The sequence below is a fragment of the Cydia amplana genome, chromosome 10, assembly GCF_948474715.1.
Source record: "Cydia amplana chromosome 10, ilCydAmpl1.1, whole genome shotgun sequence".
NCBI classification, from domain to species: Eukaryota; Metazoa; Arthropoda; class Insecta; order Lepidoptera; family Tortricidae; genus Cydia; species Cydia amplana.
Window position 1 is genome coordinate 2,324,715 of NC_086078.1, and position 23,959 is coordinate 2,348,673.

Genomic DNA, 23,959 nt, shown 5'->3' on the forward strand with positions numbered 1-23,959 from the left:
TAGTGCTGGCCAGAGTACCATTACCAAATACCATGCACGTGTGATATTCGGACGGTAACTATTTATTACTGCTACAATATGTAATTTTAATGCCGTCACGGTGTTCGAGCAGATAAGCTGAACTTTGTGGCCCGGGGTTACACCACAGCTCGTACTGAGCGTCCACTATTATTATGTAGTTTGTAATTTTAATGGATTTGCGGCGGAAAACGGAGCTGGCAGCCAAGCGAGGCAGATTGACACTACGGGTAGTCAGATATATTCTGATCTGCCTTTAGGTATTCAATGGTTTCCCGGTGAGATCTTGATCTAATAGTCGGTGATCGATTCATAATTCGAATAGGTACACTAGTTCAAGTCGGGGTCGATGCATCAAATTACCACGCTTATTAATTACACCGACTTACGTGTCGGACTCCGGAGTGCGCGGCTAATGCGATTATCACACTGATGCGGATCACCACGCCGCTCCGGTCCGTGAGCGAGACAGCGCTATGCACGTATATAGCGATGTCCCGCTCACACACCGGAGCGACGTACGGATCCGCAGCAAATGTGTAGACCGCCTAATAGTTAATTACACTGCGCCGCTTTGTTCGCACTCATTTTAATTAACAACTTCTCACGGAGTTTATTAAACTCTGTTTATACACCTTTTTCGCCGTCGCAGGCATTTTTCTCGTTAAATCTGTTCATATTGTGGAAATGTCTGCGATGCGAGTCAGCGGCTCCTTTATCCGATTTTGTTACCGGCTTTAGGAGTGTGATGTTCGGATTTAGTGGAGGGACGCCTTTGCCGCCTTTTGAAGGTAAAATGAGAATGGAAGCCTTAATTAAATTATTCCTCTGTTCTTAGCATGTTCATAGCGATAATCTCGGTGTCATCTTCAGGTACTGTTTCGGAACCCATGTCTCGTTTTATTATAATTACAATCAAAGTATAAGTTTTTCCGTGTGCCGGTGTTGTCATGGTTACAAAAACGGTTTATTTTTCTTGGCATAGGTAATTTGTCACACTTAAACCAATAAAGTCTGTAGTACCAATTCAGTTACACATGTTGTTACAGTAAACATAAACATGTGAAATAAGCGTATCTAAGTCTTTGTTGCCTTCCTACCTGTCACCTCCCTCTCACGGGACTACTTAGCGAGGGGGTTAAATTTAAATGTTTTTTTATCAAGGGCAGAACGGTCAAAGAACTAAATACCTAACTAATTCAGTCAAGCAAGAATGTCGGTCCTAAATCTTATGGTCGTATCTTCATTTATTCACCCATGTACGAGGGGTATTCAAAATATTCTCGGTATGAGAATGAAAACAAACAAGTACGAAAAGTTTGATATTTTTATTTTTCAATATACTCCCCCCCTATGTTCATACACTTAAAAGATCGATCAATTATTTTTTTTAATCCCTCGTAAAAATATTTTTTATCTTTCGTGTAAAAATGCTCCTCCACTGCCGCCTTCAATGCTTCATCGTCAGAAAATTTATTTCCACGCAGATCCTTTTTAAGATTGGGGAGCAAAAAGAAGTCGCTGGGGGCTAAGTCCGGACTATACGGTGGGTGAGTAACAGTTTTAAACCCACGTTCAACAATAGCTGCCTTGGCAATATGAGCAGTATGGACGGGGGCGTTGTCATGCAGAAGCAGAATACCTTTGGTTAACTTTCCTCGCCTCTTTTCTTTAATTACATCCTTTAATTGACGTAGAATGTTAGCGTAGTACTGTCCTGTGATATTTACACCTTTTTCTTTATAATCGATTAGTAATACTCCTTCACAATCCCAAAATATCGTGGCCATGACCTTGCCAGCTGAAGGGATGACCTTCAACTTCTTGGGATGAGCTGAACCCTTAATGTGCCACTGCATGGACTCTTGTTTACTCTCTGGGTCATAATGATGAACCCAGGTTTCATCTCCAGTAACTATTCTTTGCAGCACCTCATCAGGATTTTCACCGCACAGGTCAATAAAATCGGAACAACAAGCTACACGCATGTCTTTTTGAAGCCGAGTCAGCATTCGCGGAACCCATCTTGCACTTACTTTTGACATATTAAGATGGTCATGTATAATATCATGTACGGTACCAATAGAGAGATTGGTTACTTGTGCTATAGATTTTACCTTCACTCGACCATCTTCCAATATAAGTTTTTCCACTTTATCAATATTTTCTTGTGAAGTAGCTACTACAGGCCGGCCAGGTCTAGGGTCATCTTCAATACTCTCCCTTCCGCGTTTAAACTCGCTTGACCACTTTTGAATGGTAGATAAAGAAGGAGCAGACTCACGGTAAACACAATCCATTTCCTCTTTTATGGTTTTTTGATTTTTACCCTGTTTTGTCAAGAATTTTATCACGCATCGATGTTCTAATTTAGTTAACATTGTCAATTCGCACAGGATGTTCATGTTTGTTCAGCAATTGCAGAAAAACAAAAGACTATCTCGGTTCGAATTATACTTTTTTTTAATGTCAATGAATAAACCTTAGCGGCCAGTAACGAAAGAAATTTTAGAAGAGGTCGTAAGATATCAATACCGAGAATATTTTGAACGCCCCTCGTACATCCGTGAGAGCAGCTCACTCATTCATTAGTCTTACCTGTGGACTCCACAAGGCAGCCCTACCAACTCTCGTGTTACAAAATTGTAATTTTAATTTATCCTATATGTGGGACGAAAAGCAGCAAAACGTATTTTTATTATATAGGAGGCAACTGAGCAGACGATTCGCCTACGCGCCTGATGGTAAGCGATTACCGTCGCCTATGGACACCCGCAACAAGAATTAATTAATTTTAAGATAATTTGATATTGATATTTGATATTTATTGAAATCAAATTTTACAGCATTACAGCTAACACCAATGCACTCCAGATGTTATCCCATCTCTCTCTTTACTTTACTTACGCTCTTTTCCTCAAGGTTTGAAGGAAATGTGGGTATATTAGGCGGCCTTAAAACCTGCTAAGTTTAAGCACCTAAGTTGTCAAATTTTCTATAAAGAAGTAAACAAAAGTTCCCTATTTGCAGACTGGTGGTGTCGCAGAACCAGAGGGCGTTGCACATCGTGTTCCCGCACCACTTCCTCGACTCGCCGGAGTGGTTTGGCGTCTCTACCGATGAGTACTTCCAGGTAAACTAACGTGTAACCTAAATTATAACTCTAACAACCCACCCCGCTTCGCTCGGACGCCAAGTTGCTCAGCACCCTTGCTGCGATAAGTTATCCAGGATAACGCCTGCGCCAGGAACAACCCGGAGCGGGAGTCGGGCCCCTTTCTTGCAGACGACGCCCTATCTCATCAAGAAATGCTTTTGACGTGTAACTCTGTCTTCACAGTTTGGGAATTTTGGGATACAGGTTAATAAAATAAAACACCTACACAGCAGAATACAGGATACCTACCTGGCTTATTTATTCGTGTGGGCAATCACCAGCGAATAAACCTTGAAAGCTTAAATCAAGTTGCAGCACTGTTCGACATTGAATGTTTGGCTGGTAGAAATTGTACGCCATTTTGTACACGTATGTGTATAATTGTGTATGCAGTGTCTATTGAAGTTTGAATTAATAAACCGTGCCCGCTTTATTTTTTTGAGTTCCCTCTTTTACTCAGGAATTGAGCACTGATGAAGGAAGCAGAATTTAAACGCATTCGAAATATAAAACTTCGTCAACTAATGGGTCTTCTAATTTTAATTATTGGTCCATAGGTAGTAGATACCTTACTGACAATACTGTCAAATACTAGAAACAATATCCCGTAGTTTCGCAGCGCAGGTTTCGACTGACCTAAAAAAACGGAATTTTATCTTTTATCTATGCTAAATGCGGCGGCGGCGGAGCTAACGCCGGATTTGTGATTTCCTCCAGCAAAATAGAGAATTTCCTAGGAAATAGGTTTCAGAAAATGTTATAAAATATCTTTGCTTCTGCTAGAACTAGTGAAATGAATCAAATTAGATTCTGAAACAAAGTTACCGCTTAACAACTTAGTTTGCTAGCGGCGCTGTTTAAACGGTGCTTATCCTAATTGTAACTAATATTTGGATGCCAAACTGAGTTTTGGCTCTTTATTTGAATCGTATGTTTGAGTCATAAACGGATTTAGGTCGTAATTTATTTTCCTATTAAGTAAGGGCATAGGAGAGTAAAAAACGCGAATTTGGTGCAGATTAAGGCTAAAAATAGGTCAGTTTGCAGGAGCGTTTAATGCGAACTTTCTTCCTCCAAAGCCATGAATAAGGTTCTTAACTTTTGGGAATAGGAGGAAAATGTCCCTTCTATTCCCGAAACTCAAGGGTGACCAATTTGCTTCATTAATATTTATGTAGGACCAGATTTGAACGTTATATTTATTGCTAGTTAAATGCAGAGAAAAGGTCCATGTACTTACTTACACAAATTACATCCGGTTAGATAATTTTGCGCGCTTCGTTGTGCAAGATATGCTGATGGCTGTGAGTACAAGAACTACTTAGTAATGGGTAAGAATATAAGTTCGATGACTAATCTCTCTTTATTTAGGTTAGGGTAAAGTACTACTGAGTGTTGTCAATTGTCAGATATGAGTAATTAATGTATCCCATATACCAGTACCTACCACCCCATGCCAGGGCCGCGTCACAGAGCCAATTCGTAAACAATTCTGCATGTGTCCGTTTGATTGCGTTTATATTGAGTTAATCGCTTCGTTAAGCACGTTTGGTGCAACCGACACTTACCTAATTGCACACAAAAGTTATACATTATGCTAATCCACGAGCGTAAACAAAACATGCGCACTCCAAATCCAAAAAGACTTAAATTACTATAGAAATCTTTCGGAGATGTAACACTTTGGTATAGGACGATGGTGGGCGTGTGCTTTCTCTTTCGTTTGCGTGGGTTATGGGTACGATTGCATCGCTCAACCGCCCTCAAACGGCGACTTCGATTATTGGTAATGCACGCAATTTACAAGCTTTTATTTAACTTGCAATATAATCTTTTGTAGATAAAATGCAACTTGCTCATCAGTTTTTGATGAATAAAGAGAGCCTTCGTGTGGTGATGATGTAGTTATTATAGCAGATATCAGGTGAATTTTTTGGCTTGAGATGGTAATAATAGCTCAACCTATGTGATCTTTATGTGATGAATTGATAATAGTCGTCAAGGCAAAATTATAGTTTCTCGAAATATAAGTGTTTTAGTTATGAGATGTAAGTACTTAATTACAACCGTTCACATCCATCCCATTTTGGGATAAATCAAAGGAATCCTAGTAGCCTATTGTTTCAAATGTAACAGTCACTAAGAGTTATCAACCGTATGCAATATGTATGAAGGTTCCAAACGCAACAATAATTGAGGTATTTAGGCACGTTGACTTGAATCCCTACCTCATATTTAATCCTAGCATCAATCCTTAGGTTTGGATTAGTGATGTGCTATGAGAAAATTTCCGCTCTTGGAAATATTCCCCGGAAATCCCGGAATATCCGAATAAGGGAACAGAACATGAAAATAATGTAACTTATTTGAATAATCCTCCTAACTTTCCTGTCCTTTTAATAGTATAGTTTTTTTTCTTTATTCTTTTCTAAATACTTCCTATTTGACTAATGTGACCTCTGATATTTTACCAATTTGAGATGAAATTGATGAAACGTGTTACATAGATACGTAAATATGGGTAATATTCCCGGTAAGGTACAGTGGGCCAAGAAAGTGGTCTACCACCCTACGGTTGAGGTTCGTTTGAACTTGAACGTCATGAGACAACAAGGTCGATTTACTTTAAACTCCGTTAGAAAAGTCAACCTTAGCGATCGTTAGATCTCGCAGAAACTTTTGTCAAAACTGGTAGACCACTTTCTTGGCCCACTGTATAGCACTACTTAGGATGTCTCCCTGCCCCAGTTACCACCGGATTAATTATGCAACATCTAGGTTAACTTGCCACGCAGCACCAGCGCTTTTCCCACTTTCGAGAACTGGAAAACTGGATTTGATAGGTATTAACTAAGTTCGCGGCAAATAAAAACCTCTTGACATGCACACATTTTGCATTTTAACCCCTCCTTAACATCCAGGCCGATCATTCGCGTATTTGAAGTAAAAATGTTATTTGTTTGAACTATGTTTCTGTCTGTCTGTTTCGTGAATTTTAGATTAATAATACTCAAGATATCATACAAACAGAAAAGTGTAGTTGACCCTTAGACTTCACATATATCGCTTCGTGAATCGTGATACAGAGTTGGAAAAAAAAGCGTCTTTCCTCTAGACCAGGGCCACCGAGGTCTCCAGACTGCTTACTTAACTTACGCAATGTCCAGGAAAATCGCGACCCATATTTGTATGAGCTTTAGAAAACTTACAATTCATCTCGCATCTTTTTCGTAAAATTATTAGCATAAGAGAGCGCGGGAGATAACAAATCAGATTAAGATTTTAAAAAGAAAATAAAATTAAGATATTCAATGTTCGAATAAGCCTCCTGAAGTTCGTCTAGCTGCCGCAACCTATTCTAATTTATTCGATGTTTTAATTCGCTAAACTGCTCAGCTATTTACCATGTTAATCAGAGCATAAGGTTATTAGAAAATTCACTATGTAATTTACATCGCCCGGTGCACTTTCCATATGTATATGTGGTCTTTATGGTATGAAATTGATGCAAAGAGGGCATTTTATATATGGACATTACCGCTTTAGCGATTTCGTACGCCGTGTGACATGAATATGAATTTTGTATGAAGTTGGGTACCGTAGGAGTTTTAAGAATTACAGATATCAACGAAAATTCACGTGGTCGATCGTGAATTGATCATAATAAATAAGCTCTTATTGCTATAAAATAACGCTCTCTCCATCACGTTTCAGGTGTCAATAATGGCGATGGAAGAATCCCGAGTGCTCGTGTGGCACCGAGACAAACTCAAGCTTTCAATCATGTCGGATGCCTTCCTACAGGCGGTGTTCGACCACATCCTCGGTAGAGACGTCGTGCACAAGCTCATGCAGGTACGGGTGCATGTTTTAAAGGGGAACACCTTGGCATGGAGTTATGCTTAACTAGAACTAAAGGAATTTGACATAGAGTAGGTATGTTACAACTTGTGGATCCAAAAGACAGTACTCAACCCACTGCTAGACAAAAGACTTCAGAGATTCTCCACAAAAACGGTATCTAGTATGATGGAAGCAACGACTGCGTTCGAAGTGGGAATAGCGAAATTTCATTGTACGACATCCACAAACTATTTAACACCTATGAACTGTCGGATATCAAATGTGTCCCATACCCGCCATGGCGCCACAGTTTTGCACAAACTGCAAACACCAAATCGTACTATTCCAGGTGAGCGAAACGATGGCAGTGAGCAACGGGCACCTGCCGAACAGTTTCGAGGAGGGCGAGGACAAGCCGATGCTGGTCGTGAAGAAGAGCGGCGACGGGCCCGGCATCACCGCGCTGCTCAACCGGCAGCTGCAAGGTACGCCATCTTGGTTTTAGCTGTTAGTGTAAGGCCTGAGTGGACGCTCGAGTTGGGTGTGCAGCGGGGCGGGGCGTGCGGCGGGCATGTTAAACAAATGCAAGCGTATAGGAGCGGCCTTAGTGCACGCCGCTCAAATCACTTGTGAGCCCGACGCCACGCTGCACGCCCCGCCGAACGCTCCGCTCCGAGCGTCCACTCAGGCCTTATACTTAGAGAGATCCCACACTAGCGTCCTTTGAGTGTCGGTGTCTAGTCAGCACGTTGCGTCGAGCAGCAGCCATGGAGTTGAGTAGACGTCGACGCTCGGGAGACGCTAGTGTTGGGTGGACCTTAGTCTCCCGCTGAGGAGACCAGAGTTATTTTAGGTCTTGGTCTCCGGTTGGCACCGTACGATGTGAAAAGCATATATATAACATTTTTATAAAACGTGACGCTCTATGCAACTTACGGAATCAACTGGAGACCTAGGCTGATATGTGTTTCTCGTCAGTTTTGCTCATAGATTATGTTGGAATAGTGGAAGGGTGGTTTGAGTTGCAATTTTGGGTCGTATGGGGTTAATGGAGTGGATCATTACAATTTTGGAATATGACATATAAAATGTGAAAATACGATTGTCATAAATAACGGAAAATATAAATTATATTATATAACAGTATAATTACCTAACATGTTTTAAAAACTGACTTAACGTGGGAATTAACACGTAATATTAGAATTTCACTTAATACTCGTATTTAGGTTTTTTTAACAATACCATTTGTATAACATATTAGCTCTCCTGTGTGGTTATAAAAACGTAGATCCTTCAGATAATATTTAATGCGTATAGGGTATTCTTGTTTTTAAAAACTGAAACGAAATATTATAAATCACACAGTCGTTAGAAGGGCTTTAACCCTTTGTGTCATCGTAAAATAGTTAAAATACGACTAGTAAAATAATGTATTCATAAAGGGTGGCGGTTGCACTGAAGGGTTGTATGAGGGGTTGGTCACTATGAGGTTTCTTTTGATTATATGGGACATGAGCAAAACTGACGCGAACAATTTTTGTATAATCCTAGCATGAGTAGTATGCGAAGCCGAATGAGTGGCCTGGTTTAATATAATTTTGAAGAATAAATTGGCAATATCAGTAGAAAAAGACGAGAAATTCAAAAGTTGTATGGGAAATCGATCCATCGCGTCTACATTTTCGTAATATGCTGACTTTTGCTACTGACAATGCTGGATTGCCCGAGTATTATTGTGCCGTGAGCAAAAAAAAAGTTTAAGTCTATGGTTTCCAATAGTGCGCAGCATTTTTTTTTCGGTGATCCAGGCCATTTTCTAATTTGTAATAAATAGTAAATGCTTGTTATTTATAAATATTACTAGCCGTAGGCTTGAGCTGTAGTTTGGAATAATTTAAAATGGCTCATACTAAAGCACCATATGGATATCATTGGTTGTATTGGATGTTGTCATGTAAAGTTGGATGTTAAATGTACCTTAGTATGTCTGTCCATTTTATTAGTAATTAAATATTTCGTATAGTTATTCTAATTTCCATGTAATTTTGCAGACATGCTCACGTACCGATATTAATGTTAGCTAAATACAAATATTGATCGAACAAATAAATCTTTTACTTCCAAGTTTGAAATTTGTTTGAATAACTTTGCTGGAAATGGATTTGCGTATATTTTTCGATCAGTATTGATGCTTTACATATTGGCCCGTCCGTTCATCCATTTTTTTTTGTGGCCAAAATGTAAAGCCGCGCTCTACGCTTTGACTCCATTTGATCCAACAGTTGGTAGCCAAAAAGAGTAATGAAAATGATGCAACTCTTGTGCATATAAATAATTATTTCTGATAATGTTCCAACTGTATGGGCCATCTAATTGCTAACCGATTGTACAGCTCATCACATAACGTAAAACTGGTTAAACAAGACACTTAATTCGTTGTATCGACAAAGGTCGACAATCTAAAATTCTAAACTAAAAGTTCGACCCGGCTGACACATGTTGTACTTCTTCGCTTTCGAATGCTATTCGGTAACATACGAGAAAATACAACATACGATTTAAAACAGGAGTCAATACGTGGAGCGATATAGCCACCCAAACGTGGCACAAGATATACCTACCCTTCTCTTACACCTTGCGTGTAACAGAGAGGTGCCCTGCTAAGCCAATAGGCGGTATCTCTAATCTTCCAAAGTTTGGTCTTCCGCTTTCGTTTCTGAAATTTCCATTTTCAACATGATTTGTTTAGAGATACCGAAGTTGAGTTTAGGAGGGCAGTGTATATCGGGCTGGGGCCCGTTTCTCAAAAGCTTGTAACTTGTAATACACGTGGAAGTCCCTTTTTGACAGCTTCTGTTAGAAAGGGACTTCCACTTGTATTACAAAAGTTACAAGCTTTTGAAAAACGGGCTGGTCGTGTAGTAACGTTGTTGTTGTGGCGCGGCAGGCGAGCACGCGCCGCTGCTGCCCGCGCCGCACAGCTGCTGAGCATCGAATCCTCAACCGTCCCTCTCCCTCCCACTCATTATTTGCTTATGGTTACTTAGCGTTCCTCTCTCTCGCACTAACCATCTACTTTGCTTGACGATAAACGCCACAGTACTACTGGGACCGTCGACACAGTTAACTGATAAATCTGGATCCTTATTAATAGGTACAATGATTTAGGTTGTGGTTTTCTCACGACAATGAGAAATGCAAAAAACTCCACAGATTATAAATTTATACTGCAGGAACGCAAAAAATGTAGTCCGTGGCTTGTTTCTATTGATGGTTTAGGATTCTGCATTATGCGTTCATCCTCATTATTTTTTTCTTGCTATTAAAAGGAACCCGATTCTTGAATATAATTTCATTTTTGAAATGCAAATAAAATAATGCATAATACTTACCTAACATATTTTTCGATGCTTTCATTTATTTCGAACCTCAATAAGAAAGTATAGTTTATAGTGTTTATACGTCACTACGTATTTTAACGTAGGTTACATATGTTACTACCCATATACATAAACGTATACCTACATATTTTTTCTTTCTTATAATGAAAGATATCGTATTTGTATAGGTAGGTATTTCTCAGTTTGCGTATTTTTAGACACATACCTACGAGTACTTATATACCTACCTAATGTTTATTATGAAAAGTGTGATAATGTACCTAACCATGACATTAACATGAATCTTTTTAGCTAACGTATGTACACATACATATTTGATATATGCTACTTTTATATGTCGCATGTAGATGTCTGTATTAACGAACTAGTCATGTATCGTTTTCCATTATTATATTTTATATTTACTAACATACTCGGTTTCCATTCGCTTAAAACAAAATTTAAATTATCTGTCTGAATAAAATCATGTTTAAGATTGTTATCAGTTACTATGTGAGATTTTAGAACGATCTTCTGTCTGGGTCAAAATCTTTATCTACATTGAAATATTTTTAAAACCAAAGTCATTTTAAAATATCACGTAGGTACAGTAGGTATGTACTCTATAACTTCACTTTACATTGTGAACTTACATACCTATTTGTATAAGTAAATATGTAGGTATTGTTAAAGTTCACTATGAATAATTATATAATTTAAATTTTGTTTGTGAATGGATTCTTGTATCTGATTATAAATGCATGCGATTAAGTATATTTAGAAGATGCTTACACATATATAATGCTAGTATCTATCTCTTTATATAATTACTTTTAACACGAACTAATTATTTTTGTAGTATTTTTTGAGAATATTTCTAAAATAAGGTCAATTTTTGTCAGCTAAGAAATAGATACCCGCAATATGTTTTACTTAGGTATTATAGAATGCTTTAATGGTATAGTTGTTACCCCCTAAAATAAGCAATACCTACTTTATATCATAGTTTTGTAAGAAAATAATATGAGCTTATAAACAATGATCCTTATCATCCCATCCTTTAAGTCCAAAATCCCTGAGCATGTTTGGAAGATCAACATTTGGAGGTAATTTTTTGTTTCATTATTTTCTCACCCTATCTCACTGTTTTTATTGGCTTTAGATTCGAAAGTGTGTTCAATACTATTTTACCTTTTTCTATGTCAATCACAAAACTGGCAAGACATTTAAAATATTGTTCGTTAAAAAAGTTTTTATTCATTATATTTTAAAAGTTAACGAATTGGAATCATAGAGCCAAAAATTCATCATTCAGTAAATCAACATCCACATTCATATGAAACGCTTACACTGCGTAACTGTGTTATTAACGAGTTCAGTTTAATTCAGCCTTACGTTTGCAAATATAGTAAAATAACAAGATAATTTCACATTTGATACACTTAGTACAATTACATACATATCATTATATCAATCACGCATACACTAATATCATCATCTAGTCACGAATGTACACCTAAAGCGGACGGAAAAGCTCCTTTTTTACCAATCCAAATTTGAAATATATCACCAAGCAAGATTGGTGGTCATTATAATATATAAAGGTATTATAGAAGAACGGAGAAAGCGGTCCGAAGTGAGCATCATAATCATAACCCAGGAACTGTGTGTCGCTTACAGATGTTTCCTTAACACATTCATTGCCACCCAGCCTAACAAGACATCCGCGCCATATAAAGCTGTAGAAAAATTTCGTTATATAAAGCTGTAGTACCACGATCCCGACTATCGGATCGTTCGGTCTGGGGACGAAATCATAAAATACCCGATAGTCGAGTTTTCGGCACTGAATGTGTTAAATTAGAGAAAGACATATAGTCAAATAACGTCTTCTTTAATCAAAACGAGGTACAATTCTGTATGTAGTTTGAGTCCTCTCTCGGTCACGCTTTTTGGTCGCAGACAACCGTCCGTAGTGTGACAGTCTTTACATGCGAATCCACACACCGCTCCGGTGTGCGAGCGGGACGTCGCTATACACACATACCGCTCAGTCACACATTAGAACGGTATGCGGATTCGTATGATTGATAACCGTGTATATGTTCGTATCGATATATATCACAAACGTCAGACTGAATTAGCCTATGAGGTTGGTATTTGCACACGGCACAAGCACTGGCGGTGTGGTTAGTAACACGCATCTTTTGTCTGTGTGACGGTTGGCTGATGAGCTTTTGGGTTTATGTTCTAACTACTAGTAATGGAACCTGCAGAAAATGAACTGAACTGTTTGTCACAAAGATTATTTACTTTAATATATCTGTGAGAAACTTTAATTTTGATGGTAGCTTGGTTTTTTTTTATAACAAATAATAAATAGCTCGTATTGTTTTACACTAATGTATATGTAGGTAACTAACAAAGTATGGCGAGTAATTCGAATATCTGAAGTATATTCCACTATCCCCATGCTGAATAATCAGGAACAGTATGTCCACAGCGAGCGACCCCAACGCGTGGCGCCTCGGCCGCATCGAGGAGACCGACCACGAGACGCCCGTGTGAGGCCGGACTAAGCGCGCGCCCGCCCCGCCGGGGCGTCGCCGCCGCTAGTCTACTTTATTGTCTATGGCATAGAGTTCAAACTCGTGATGGCACGGACCGATTATGAAGCTATGCTATCCTCGGTTTTGACAGTCGGAGTAAGCTTTTGCTGTTCCAATGGGTGTGAATACTTTTGGATGTGAATATGGTGATGGTCTAGTCGATATGAGTACCGCGAGATATTGTTCTCTGGCGCTAGGTTTTGTCCCGGTTATAAGAAGAGGTCTTTGGAGATTGGCAGCTTTTCCGCTGGAGATGTCAGAGCTAAACGGCGAACGAAGTCTTTTACGAACTTTTTAACATCTTTTACGGAATACATATAAGGTTTTCTTTACGATCTGAGAAAAAATAGATAATTTATAGAAATGCAAAACAACACAGTTTAGTACATTTCTAGCAGAAAAGAAAGTCGAAGTTAGATTACATGAAACTATTGATATTATTTATATGGGGATAGATGTAGAAAAGCTGTAAAGACATGTGAAATAGCGCCAAAATAATATGTATTAGTTAGGCAGCTGTGTGTGTGCTGGCAAAGTGATATTGAATAGCAAGGTCGGAATTTTAATAAGATTTGTATTTGTAATGTGGTAATAACTTTTATTTATGATTAAATCAAATTTGTTTTTGTTTTCAGCTACGGTAATCTGTGATTATAATGCAACTATTTGTAAATTTAATTTTGATGTCTGATTTATTTTATGAAAATTATTTAGGTATTGTATCACCTTGAAAAGGCTTTGGTTTGCGTCCATTATTTTATGAAACAAAAATACATGTAGGCAATTATAATTATTATCTCATTATTAAGCACACATAACTTGATTCCCATTAGATTATTCAATATTTTTAAAGATTGATAAAGGGCGTAGAGGTGGGTGGGTTTCTTTACATCGTTGACTTCCAACTGTAAAAACTTAAAGGTATATGTTGAGTTTCATTGTTTTTGTAATGTTAGGCATTAAATAGTTAACCTATCAGGGCTAAAACGATATCAATTTATATAAAAGCTAGGTTTAACATACAAAACCTCAATGAGTTATAGGCACATTTTGTTTCTTTTTTTGGCAGGGATGGGGGCTGGATAGATATGTGTTAAGAGGATAGCGATGAACAGTACATGATTTAATATGATATGAGACACACTTGCAAAGACTAGAACTTAAAGTTAAATTTAATAGATATGGAGATAGACTTGTATGTCCCAAAATAAAACTGAGGTAAATAGATTTCATCAACATTTTATATTAAATAGCTCGTATGATAGAGTAAACTGTAAAAATAATGTGTTTAATCAAAATGAATTGATTACCTGTAAACGGTGGAAGTCATATTTAGTTAGATGCCTATTTACAATTAATAACAATTACTAAACATCATAATAAGACTAGTAGGGTTTATTAACATCCTGCAATATTTTTAGAAATACATAAGTCCAGTAGGTATCATACGAATACTGCAAGAGAAGTACAAGTTGAATTGCATAAACTTCATATTCAAAGTTAAAAAATAAACTTATATATGTACAGAATATACCTACATATAAAATTATCACACCATATTGAATGTACAAATACTTTATTACCTAAATGCACCATAAATTTGAACATTATAGATATCAAGTAAGTTTTTTTTATGCAGGGAGTAATTGTTAAACCAAAGTATTGAAATGGTGCCCTATTCTTGTAAATGTACAGACTATAGAACTGTGTTGTAATATTCGATGTTGGAAAATGTAAGCAATAGATTTTGATGTAAATTATATTTACTTATAACATTCCATAATTTCTTTTTGCAAATGTGTAAAATGTTAGGAATAATATTTGTCGTGTAATCAAGACTATTTTGACCTATAACATTAAGCTAGAGAATGCTTTGAAGAGATGTTGACAGAATATTGATTATCTGGGGCCTTTTTCTCAAAAGCTTGTAACTTGTAATATAAGACGTGAAAGTCCCTTTCTAACAAAGACTGTCAAAGTGACATCTGCTTGTATTACAAGTTACAAGCTTTTGAGAAACGGGCCCCTGGACTGACACTGAAATATTATTAGCAAACAAATTACATATTGATAATGCATACTAAAATAATTATCACAAATGCACTGCCAATGCAATTAATAATATAAAACTGATTTTAAATGACTCGAGATCAAGTTATCAGACTTGCAGAACATGTGAGTGATACTGTGAGATAATAATTTTTAAATTAAGGATCTCATGTTTATAATATACGCAACAGGATGTTCTATAAAGCCCAAGTAATTTTTTCCACATTATTAAATTGTACAACGGGACTTAATCGCGTATCTAAGTTTTAAGATTTACCTCCGACGTTTTGAGGACGGCGTTGTCCCCGTGGTCTCGGAGAAGACTGGCTTAAGTTGATATCAGCATCTTCTAACCGCGCGAGTTTTTGAACAACGCCGTCCTCGAAACGTCGGAGGTAAATCTTAAAACTTAGATAAGTACGCGATTAAGTCCCGTTGTACAATTTAATAATGTGTAAAAATCGTGAAAGTTTAAATCAGTGTTAAATTTTTCCAAACAAGTGTGGTTCATTGGGTTAACTTCGAAAGTGGGGTAATTCGTAACTGGCAAATATCTATAAAAACTGAAGCATTTCAGTTCATACTTTAGCTACACTTCTTTTACTTCATGTTGCTACAATAGAAAGTGAAAGTTGCTTAGTAGGTAAAGGCCATTTACACAATTACCCCACTTTCAAAGTTTTCCCAATGCACTTTAATCTATGAATTTACTGGTACAAAATACTGGAATATTATTACTGAATGAAAGTCTTCAATGTAATTGTTTGGGAGTTATGGAATGGCATTGTGAATCTACTACTTGCCTTGATATAAAATGTTTGTTGTACTTGTATAAAATGAGCGCCTGATGTGGGATTAGAATGCCTTAACGAATTGCCATGTGTGATGAATGTAAATTATGAATGTAATTATGTAACTATTATTATAAATGAATCAATGTAGTTCATGTTGAGACAGATAAATAAAAGTAACTACTTGTATAACTTATGTTTTATTTGTGAGAAATATATTTAAATGCATTATCCTTACCTCCCAAGGATGTCACAAACATAATATAAATAAATAAGACAGTACAAAAGTGATTTTGGTTGAACAGAACTTAGAGTAAACATAAATATCACAACATAAATTCATCAAGAGTCATCAAATGTCATCCGTCCCACCCCATGTGACTTGATGTATCTCCGATACTGTTTGTATTTGTTATTTTCGGCCAAAGCCTTCTTGGATTCTTCATCTTTAATAGCCTTCCAAGCTACATAGTTCTCTTTAACCCACAACTCTTCATCAAGAAACTCTTCCTTCTCGCTATCTTCTAATGAGTCAAACTGATGCTGACCTAGCTTCATGTACTTCCTAATTAGATATAATTTCTCCTGCTCTTCATACGGCTGCCTTAAAATGGTAAACTTCCAAAACCACCTCATGTACCAATAAATATAATAAGAAATAGTGTAAGGCAGTATTATTAGCTGCACCCAGAGAATGTCTGTTATTTCTGGCTTTGCATATGCTCCTTTTATGTCCATGTTCTCTTCAATAACTCTGCGTATGATTCTATCCTGCTCCTCCTTTTGCTCTGACTTACTTTTTCTATTCCCTTTACTTTTTGAGTTTAGTTCCTTAGTTTCGGCTTTGGCAATTTCTAAAGCTTTATTTCTATACTTTGGCACAGTCATAAAATACTTAATGGCCGTGTCGTACTTCGACCAGGCGCTGTAGTACTGGATTACTGATATAATTGAGATGGTGACAGCAATCACGATTCGAACATCCACTTTAGGAGCCATGCGCCGCCGGTAGTACCTGTAGTAATGGGCGTAGTACTCCTGAGGGTTGTCAAGCATGTAATCGTAGTCGGTCCTTTCTTCCTCATCTCGAAGTATTTCGTATGCGGTCGCGATTTGCTTGAACTTCTCTTCTGCAACTTTCTTAGCCTCCGGATCTCTGTGCATGTCCGGGTGGTATTTCCTCGCCAGCTGGCGATATGCCTTTCCGATTTCATTTTTTGTCACGTCTCTGCTGACCCCTAAGACTTCGTAACAGTTTTCTTTTCCACAATAAATACCTTCTAGTAGGTGATCGGCGGACGAGACCATGGTGATGTGCCATGACAGAAAGATGAAAAACAAATAATGTAAGTAGCTCGTCATTGTATTAAAGCATAATCTTGAGTCGTAATAGTAAAAATTATCGTCGATATTAATAAACGTTGCAGTTTAATAAAAAGCCTGCGAGACTGCACTGCATTTGACACTTGACAGCCAGCAAAAAGGTGAACGTCAGTTGCGACGTCAGCTAATTTTCGTTTAGAAACTTGTTATTTGGGATTCGAAGCAAAGTCTTGACATAGCACTTGGCATGAAAACTAGAATGGTCCGAATCTAATGGCTTTAACACACTACCGCATCGCACTGCAACCTTGGTGCGCCGCACCCATAAGTGAGAGCGAGAAAGAGATATCTCTTTCCTTGGCCTTGGTGCGGTAAGGTAGTGTTAGGGTATGCGAGCACGGGCAACTTAGTCGCCAGGCGACTTATTTGTCTCTTACGACAAATTAATCGCCTCCTCGCCGTGATGCGCGCACGAGAGCGACAGCAATACGACTTTTTTCTACGCAGTCATCAACATGGATTTCGAAGAGACGGCTGTAGTCGTTGCACTCGTATTAAAAAAAACAGATGAAAACGTCGAAAAAATCAATATTGGGTGCATCCATTATGACTATGTTGTTTAAGTTAAATAAAGGATTCTACTTAATAAATAATTATTACAAAATATATAGAGGTCTCCATTCCACTTCTTCAATTAGCCTACTATTGTCGATTATCATCTTCTACGACCATTATTTAACTTAAACAACATAGTCATAATGGATGCACCCAATATTGATTTTTCGACGTTTTCATCGGTTTTTTTAATACGAGTGCAACGACCACAGCCGTCTCTTCGCAATCCATGTTGATGACTGCGTAGAAAAAAGTCGTGTTGCTGTCGCTCTCGTGCGCGCATCACGGCGAGGAGGCGATTAATTTGTCGTAAGAGACAAATAAGTCGCCTGGCGACTAAGTTGCCCGTGCGCGCATACCCTAAGAGACAAATAAGTCGCCTGGCGACTAAGTTGCCCGTGCGCGCATACCCTAACCCATAGACTTGACGTGAGAGACAAAATAGTCGCGGCGACAAAAGTTGCCCGTGGGGGCATACCCTTACGGCTTTAAAGGTTGTAGCAGCTAGTAGACGTAGTATTGTCTTTGCAGCCCCAGCCCCAGCTCAAAGCGATAACAAACCTTGAAGTAAATGTGGTATAGATGGTCAAGAAGATCTGGTCAGTAAAAAAAGGCGCGAAATTCAAATTTTCTATGGCACGATATCCCTTCGCGCCTACATTTTTCAAATTTACCGCCTTTTTCTACTGACAAGATCTGCTTGACCATCTATATTTGATGTGGTATCACTCGTATAACATTCAACCGTGTAAGCCCAGCTTTAATTACATTATTACACGAAACTGTCAATGTCACGTCATGTCACAATCACAAACGTCACAAAAGCGTGTTCTTTTATGATAGTTTTTTTACTAAAAAGATTAAAACAAATTTCACAAAACATGATAGAAAACGTTGTAGACACGTTCACTGATAGCGTTTTTTTGTTTCTAACTGGAGAAATCAGAGACGGGCAAGGATTGTTAATAAAAAGACATTCTGAAAGTTTAAACGTACACGGCGACTTCAGCTTTCCAAATAAAGTGAAATCCTGGCACGGATACATTGATGCTACAAAGGCGAAAGGAAATGATGACAGCTTGATGCAATGCATTGGAAAATCGACAGAAGAATTAGTTCGTGAGTCAGAAAACTGGATCCTACAAGTAAACAAAGTTAAAGAACATAAAGACCGGATTCACTTATTTCTCGACCGCACAAAGTCTATTCGTATAGGATTGACAGAAGCCTTTAATACCAACGCCACAGTTATTAAAAGATTAAATGAAACACTTGATTCTGTTACGTGTGATCCACTTTGTAATGATGATGGCTTGACGAGCCTTCGTTTACGAAATCTAAGCAGAACTATACAGAATCTGTGTACACTATGCGGGAATAAGACACCTATATTTGTAAGCTCGAAATCGTCCAGTATTTGCCCTGATGGTAGTAGAATGGTGCTGTGTGGAGCTGTTGTTAATGCCAAAACAGGGAGCAAGGAAAAGTCAGTTGATGGGAATAAATTTATAAGGTGAGTGTAAATAAATCCATAGAGCCAATTTCATTTTAATAATTACAGTATAAATGAGAAAGGTAGGAAGATAAGGCTTTAATCATGGTCATGTCTAGGATTCTCCCGGTTTTTAGCATGTGTTCCCGATTCCCGACCAAGTGAAAATTGCCCCGAAAAACAGCTTCACGTTATAAAACAATCATTTCAAGTTCCCAACTGTCTTCGAAAAAGCGCGCGGGGCGCGCGTGGTGAGAGACTGTGCGGTGACGGTGCGATGTTGATTTTTTCCCTACTTAAGTCCCAAAATCCCGAAAAATTGATATATTTTCCCGATAATAGCGCCTTTTGATCTGGCGACCCTAGTCATGTCTGATTGATGAACAGCATTTATTTCTCATGCCAAAGATAAATCTCTTCAAGTCAATCCCAACTTTCAGTAGGTATTCATGATGATTACAGTTCCTAATGGTATTTTACCATGTAAATTTGGTTTACTCAGCTTCCAAAATTCAAGCCAGGGTAACTCACTGTTACAGTCTTGGTATGGACACAGAATAAATAATAGCACTAGTTACAGAAGACTCACTCTCTAACAAAACGCGTCTGTTACGATCAGCACAGATATACAAATATCTTTATTCAGTTGAGCTACCTGTAGCAAAGCGACGAAATCGTGGATAGAGCCACGCCTGGTATGGATAAAATATGTGCTTAAAACAAATGTAAAAAATTGTTTTTTGTTCTATTGTACTTATAATAAAATAGTTTTATTACCATTAGGTCTCCAAAGCAACATTTTCCAACCACTAATGAAATTTAATGATACGATCCCATTTTTATTCTCATTTTGTATCATATGTTTCCAGGCACCGCCAAGATGAGATGACATTAATTGCTCAACACAAGTACGGGGTGAGGGTGTCCACAGACTCAAAATGGAGAGAGTTCATAGCTAATCTTGGGGAATCAGCTGCCATATTTGAATTGCTTCAGACCAAACCCAGCAGCGCAGTCAAAATCAATTTTGACTGTTCTTCAACTGGGTCAAGTAAAGGTAAAACCATTTATTGTATTTTAATCCTATTACATGTTGAAGTGTAGGACTCAAGTAGTCTCAATGTTTGTTACTAAATCCACAGAATAAATAATAGTACTAAGTACAGAAGACTCACTCTCTAACAAAACGCGTCTGTTACGATCAGCACAGATATGGCCGCTAGGTGGCGACAGTGCCACGCGCGGCTTATGGCTTTCCCCAAAAATTGGAGCCGGAACGGATGCACTTTTAGCTACCTGTAGCAAAGCGACGAAATGGTGGAGTGAGACGTGTCTCACGGAGCGTGTGCGTGTCTCACGTGTGTCAGGGAGCTTATAAGATTTAGCAGGCGTGCCTGCTAAATCTTATAAGCTCCCTGATATAACGGAATAAATTATGTGCCAACATCAACCATAAGGGCTCTTATTGTTGGTTGTCAATAAGGCGTTGACCTTTAGACTGCATCACTGCATGGTTCTTTCACAGAATTCTTGTGTTCATGCTCATAGGTATGTCTTAGTGCCGATATTTTTAATAACCATAACTATCACTTGTTTTCAGGAGCCGCTTTCATTCTGTACAACTGTGCAAGGCTGGAGACTATTGTGCGGACATTTAGCGAGAAAGTTGATAACGGAACTTATCCTCCTGTATCAAACTTTGAGCATACGGATTTCAGTTTACTCACACAGGAAGTAATTACTGTTTTACAATTTATTTTCATTTCATAATCTTGCTAATTTAGTTATCTAGATTTATTATATCAAAGTTAATGTCAATGTCAGTTGTCCAGGCAGTCTAGCATGAGTTGCGTTCTTGCGCACGACTTCATACATCTGGCGCGGCTTCAAGTATGGACTCGCGCGCGAGAACGCAACTCATGCTAGACCGCCAGATGATGGTATGAAGAGTTGCATCCCTGTGATGTTATTTTCTGTGGAATATTAAGCAACCAAATATTTAAATTGAGATAGCTTTATTAGGTAGACAGAGACTAACTGGCCATTTAGTCCAAACCCAAGCGTAATACACTTTTCTGATCTTGAATCGGATTCAAAATCACATTGCAAGTTCAAAAATTCGTGTTGAATTTCTTGTTTTTAATATCACAAACAATAGTAGCATAGTCGTTCATTGCAATAACAAACCACAAAGTGAATTCATGGCATTGGGTTCCATACCCAAAGGGTAAAAAACGGGACCCAATTACTAAGACTTCGCTGTCCGTCCGTCCGTCCGTCTGTCACCAGGCTGTATCTCATGAACCGCGATAGCTAGACAGTTGAAATTTTCACAAATGATGTATCTCTGTTGCCGCTATAACAACAAATACTAAAAATAAAATACAATAAATATTTAAGGGGGGCTCCCATACAACAAACACGATTTTATTGCTCTATTTTTTGTTGATGGTGCGGAACCCTCCGTGCGCGAGTCCGAATCGCACTTGGCCGGTTTTTTTTTTCTCTTTGTCAATTTTATTTAACTAATTTATGATTTCAGGATGAATGGAGCTTAATATTCAACTTCGTGATGGGGCTCCCATCTCTCATAAACAACTCCATGGATGTAGGGGACACTACATGCGAATTCCGTCCCCATCAGATCTGCAGCTTTTTATGCTCTATGGTCAGAGTGTTCAGCCAATACTACAGGAGAGTTAGGATTCTAACAGTATGTAGATCTATGTAATTTGGATATTAAGGCCAATGTGGGGAACATCGGCATGATGATGACGATGATGGTCCTTCCGGCCGATTTTGGCCATGGCGACCACTTGGACTCCTAGTTTACTTGGCGCTCGTGCGCCCGACGTAGCCTATCTTCGAGGTCATAGAGAAATAAGTAAGACAAGAGTGCTCACTCCATACATCAGTTCAGACTATTAATTTCAGTGTCTACATCTAGCATCGAGTAGCGGAACTATCAGTACTGCTAATTGACAATAGATGTCGCACCGACCGGAAAGTCTTATCTCAACAGCATAAGACTTTCCGGTCGGTGCTACATCTATTGTCAAGTAGCAGTACTGATAGTTCCGCTACTCGATACTAGATGCTAATAGTCTTTTTGGTACTATAGTCTGTCAAGCCGGATATGTCAGTAGCAATGTAAAGCAAACTAAAGTATGGTATCCCTAGGAAACGACCAAAAAGCAGCAATGTACATCGAACATCGATGATATGTAAACAAAACAGTTCCACAGATAAGATATAAATGACACGCGATTTTCGAATAATTCAAACGTAGTGTTGCTAACCCGCGATTTTTCAAATCTGCCGCCTTTTTCTACTGACAAGATTTGCTTGAACGAGTATAAAACTGATGTATGGAGTGAGCACTCTATGTATTTTTTTCTCTATGTCGAGGTGAACCCCCGCACATTGAGGGCACGTAAGGACACCAGCCACGTAGTGGTAGTGAATGGGAGTCACTGGGAGCATATAACATTTTTGGTAGGAAAGGCCGTCATAGGGCAAGAGCTCTCGTATGTGTATACGTACGTTGCTTCAGACACAGTCAGAAAGGAAACGCTTTGCTCATTCTGCTCTACCAACCTTCTGTAAGTGGTGTAGGTATGTGTAAAAAGCAACAATTATAAGCGACGAAAGAGCATGTAGATGGTCTTACCTGATAGATAGAGAGAGAGAACCTAATACACTATTCTTAGTTTTATTGAGTGCATTGTTACAACAGGTTTAATCTATCGTACGCTGCTATGTTCATCCAAAAAAATTGTTAAGACGAACATGGGGCAAAGCATACAAAGGTTTCTTATTAAGGTGTTCTGTGCTAGACGATTAATATGTAAAATATGAATTTATTTGGTTATATTCCTTGTAAACGACGCCTAAAGTCACCTAGGGCACACAATAAATTTAGTTTTGTAGTTGGCTTATTACAAACATAACATGTATTGAAATAAATGGTGTCCAATGTTCTTACTTGTGACAACTGTTAAAAATGCATCGTACACTTATGTCATGCATGATCACTAGGTTACCCTCATAGTGATCTTATAGAAATCCAATTGATTTTGTGTCTTATTGGTAGTATACTAGATTCCTCCTAGAGAGAATTCCTCGTTAAGAACCTTTCTGAATGTTTAATAATAATCTCGAATACTTCTTTTGTTACAGGAGCCAAGAAAGCATCTGTTGCCAGTATTGTACGCCAGAATCCACATGTTAAAAATATTGAACGAGACCCTCAAGATATGCTTGAAAATATTAAATATTAAAAGTGTTACGCAAATGTAAATCTGTTGCTTTTTATTGACGCCCCGTAGCCATTGTACCGGCGAAATTATAATTTTAAATTATTTTATTGTAACTGTCCCCTTTGTCCAAAAGCTGTAAGCCGCTAATGAGTGTAAACTGCTTAGGAAATGGAGATTAACTGTGTTCGCCAAATATAATAGAAATCATCTAAGATGGTTTATGTGCTAAACGCTGCGCCCTACGAACATTATTACGTTACGAATTATTACTAAAACGGCAGAGTTAAACCGATCGTCGCTGTTAGCGTGCAGTTGAGTGCACTTCAATGCACAACCGACATACAGCACAATGAATACATGCAAATAGAACTTGTTCAATATACCACTTCAGCAGCGCATAGAAAAAAAATGTTTTGTTTG

The 23,959-nt window shown here is 38.2% G+C and overlaps 3 protein-coding genes across 4 annotated transcripts in view; 2 read left to right on the plus strand and 1 right to left on the minus strand.

Moving 5' to 3' along the window:
* LOC134651392 (blood vessel epicardial substance-like) overlaps positions 1–13,033 on the plus strand; it is a 67,849-nt gene extending 54,816 nt beyond the window's left edge. Inside the window, exons 4-7 of one of the 2 annotated variants that reach the window (XM_063506488.1) lie at positions 3,049–3,151; positions 6,890–7,030; positions 7,368–7,503; positions 12,905–13,033. In XM_063506488.1, coding sequence (XP_063362558.1) covers positions 3,049–3,151; positions 6,890–7,030; positions 7,368–7,503; positions 12,905–12,969 — 445 coding nt within the window. In that variant the 3' untranslated portion in view covers positions 12,970–13,033. Of the gene's footprint in view, positions 1–3,048; positions 3,152–6,889; positions 7,031–7,367; positions 7,504–9,968; positions 10,145–12,904 lie in introns of those variants that run through there. The other variant, XM_063506489.1, reaches the window with a different exon arrangement.
* A 3,001-nt stretch (positions 13,034–16,034) lies between these two features.
* On the minus strand, positions 16,035–17,316 carry LOC134651765 (dnaJ homolog subfamily C member 25 homolog). Its single transcript, XM_063506868.1, has one exon. The coding sequence runs from the start codon at positions 17,210–17,212 to the stop codon at positions 16,193–16,195; it is 1,020 nt and encodes a 339-aa protein (XP_063362938.1). The 5' UTR covers positions 17,213–17,316; the 3' UTR covers positions 16,035–16,192.
* Positions 17,317–18,601: 1,285 nt separating this feature from the next.
* LOC134651375 (DALR anticodon-binding domain-containing protein 3) lies at positions 18,602–23,580 on the plus strand. The gene is made up of 5 exons (XM_063506463.1): positions 18,602–19,301; positions 20,150–20,337; positions 20,881–21,014; positions 21,823–21,993; positions 23,460–23,580. Exons 1-5 carry the CDS (start codon positions 18,625–18,627, stop codon positions 23,577–23,579), a joined length of 1,290 nt encoding a protein of 429 aa, XP_063362533.1. The 5' UTR covers positions 18,602–18,624; the 3' UTR covers position 23,580.
* The last annotated feature ends 379 nt before the right edge of the window (positions 23,581–23,959 follow it).

Excerpts from the sequence above, each read along its gene's own strand:
- LOC134651765 (XM_063506868.1), bottom strand. The coding sequence starts at position 17,212 with ATGACGAGCTACTTACATTATTTGTTTTTCATCTTTCTGTCATGGCAC.
- LOC134651375 (XM_063506463.1), top strand. The coding sequence starts at position 18,625 with ATGATAGTTTTTTTACTAAAAAGATTAAAACAAATTTCACAAAACATG. Across the intron at positions 19,302-20,149 it reads GATGGGAATAAATTTATAAG|GCACCGCCAAGATGAGATGA; the intron begins GTGAGTGTAAAT and ends ATATGTTTCCAG. Across the intron at positions 21,994-23,459 it reads GGAGAGTTAGGATTCTAACA|GAGCCAAGAAAGCATCTGTT; the intron begins GTATGTAGATCT and ends CTTTTGTTACAG.